Source organism: Nestor notabilis, unplaced genomic scaffold, assembly GCF_000696875.1.
Source record: "Nestor notabilis isolate BGI_N333 unplaced genomic scaffold, ASM69687v1 scaffold36308, whole genome shotgun sequence".
Lineage (NCBI taxonomy): Eukaryota > Metazoa > Chordata > Aves > Psittaciformes > Psittacidae > Nestor > Nestor notabilis.
The window spans coordinates 1-1913 of NW_009940284.1; the positions used below are offsets into that span (position 1 = coordinate 1).

The 1913-nt window shown below is 50.8% G+C and overlaps 1 protein-coding gene across 1 annotated transcript in view; it reads left to right on the plus strand.

Annotated features, from left to right (window-relative positions):
• The first annotated feature begins 1652 nt into the window (after positions 1 to 1652).
• Positions 1653 to 1913, plus strand: part of TRADD (TNFRSF1A-associated via death domain) — a 5883-nt gene continuing 5622 nt past the window's right edge. The window contains exon 1 of the mRNA XM_010020258.1: positions 1653 to 1794. Coding sequence (XP_010018560.1) covers positions 1653 to 1794 — 142 coding nt within the window. The remainder of the gene's footprint in view (positions 1795 to 1913) is intronic.

Sequence of the window (1913 nt, forward strand, 5' to 3'; positions counted from 1 at the left end):
ACCAGGAGAACGGGCTGTCACCGCGGGCCGGTGGCTGCCCCGGCTCCAGCCCCTGGGTCCTCTTCCTTCCCCTTTTAGTCTGTTACAGGATTTGAGCAGCGGCCTGATAGCAAAGCACAGCAGGCAGCAGTGATCCCACACTGTATTGCCTGGGATTGGTTTTTCCAGAGCACCCCACAACAGTTTGACCGCTGCTGCTTATCAAACCCACCACGAAGGTCCCCGCTGCTGGCTGGGAATGGGCTGGAAAACTCGCCTGGTGGGATAGCGCTGCCAAGGCACAACAGCAAAGGGCTCCTTACCCGAGTTTTTGGTGTCATTTCCAGGCTCCCCAGCATTGCTGAGTGGAACTAGGCAGTTGCTGAAGAGCAAGAGTCTGCCTGGTCTGTGTGGGGAAGGGGCGCAGGGGCAGCAGGGTCCAAGCTGCAGTGGTGAAACAGAGTCCTCACACTGCACGTGCCTCTGCACTGGTTGGGAGGTTGGGGGCATCTACATTGCAAAAGATAGATCGATCTGTGGGTTTAATCGTTTAAACATTCCATGTCTGTAAGACGTCACTCAGATTTGTTACCTTCATTCTATGAGACACTAGGAGGTGGGTCCCTAGATCCCAGACTTACTGGTATCTGGAAGCTCAGATCAAACCTGGACTGCAGCAGCAGTGCATCCTTCTCTTCTTTATGAAATGCTTTTCTCAAAGGCCTGTGTGATGTGGGAGCCTGAAGCCTGGAAACAGTCCCTCCTGCATCTTGCAGGCACTCCTGGAATTCCAAGTTCAGAGTGAATTTTATGATTCACTGGTTATTTCCTGTATTTTCTGAACACGTAAAAGGCTCCTGTGCTGGGCACAGGTTCAAGGTTCTAGAAAGGAAACAGGGTGGGCCATATGTTCCAATAGTCTGTTGGACATGCTGCAAGGGATGGCAATGGTTCCCAGCCTCAGCTACAGTCTGGAGGACAGCTGGTCCGTGGGAGCTCATCCTTCTTGGCCTAGCAGTCCCTGGTGACAAAAATTCTTCACACCCACAATCTAAAGGGCATCTGAACAGAGGGACACTGTCACGTCCAGCAGTTACACTGTCAGGCCAGTACTTGGGAGCTGAGGGAAGCCTGTTGGGTTGTACAACTGGGCAGAAAGCAGGAAGGAAGGGTGCCTGTGGGAAATCATCTGATGGTGTGAGAGAGGCGCACGCAAGCAGTCAGAGAGGGGACAGGATTTGGGCCTGGGGCTGAAGCAAAAGGTGTTTTGGTTCATCTTTGCCTGCAGTAGGGCTTCAGTCTGTGTGAACATGCCAGAACCAGGACTGCTGGGTGCCCCCTGGAACACTCCAACCACGTGCCTTTAAACTTTGACAGCTTGGCTAGGCAGGCAGAGGCACGAGGACTGAAACCTTTTGGTTCAGAGTATCTTTGGACTATAAAATGTAAAATAAATTTGTGAGCTGCTGAGTCTTTGGGACACCATGCCCCACTGTACTGTGCTTTACAGAATAACAGTAAATTCCTCAAAGGTTACACTTGCTTTAACATCACCATCTCCTCTAGGAAATAAGGGTAAATCCCCATAATCTGTGCTGTAAGTACTCACCCAGCATCAGGCCATTTTCCTTGTGGTCTCTCAGCTCACCTGAGTGTTTTGTAGGGTGCTGAAGATGGCAAACAGCTCTGCTCCTTGGATTGGATGTGCTTATCTCTTCCTCCAGTCAACATGTAAGACCATCATTCTGCCGTCTCTCTACGAAAGCTCCCAGAAGAAACCTAGTGTGTTCAAGGCGCTGAAGCTGGCATTAGCAGGTACGCATCCTCTCTGATACCTCAGCACACCATCTCATCTCTTCATGCAATGCCAGTCTTTCTTTAATCTCATACTCCTGGGTAAGGAGAGATGGTGCTCACTGTATTTAGGAAAGAGT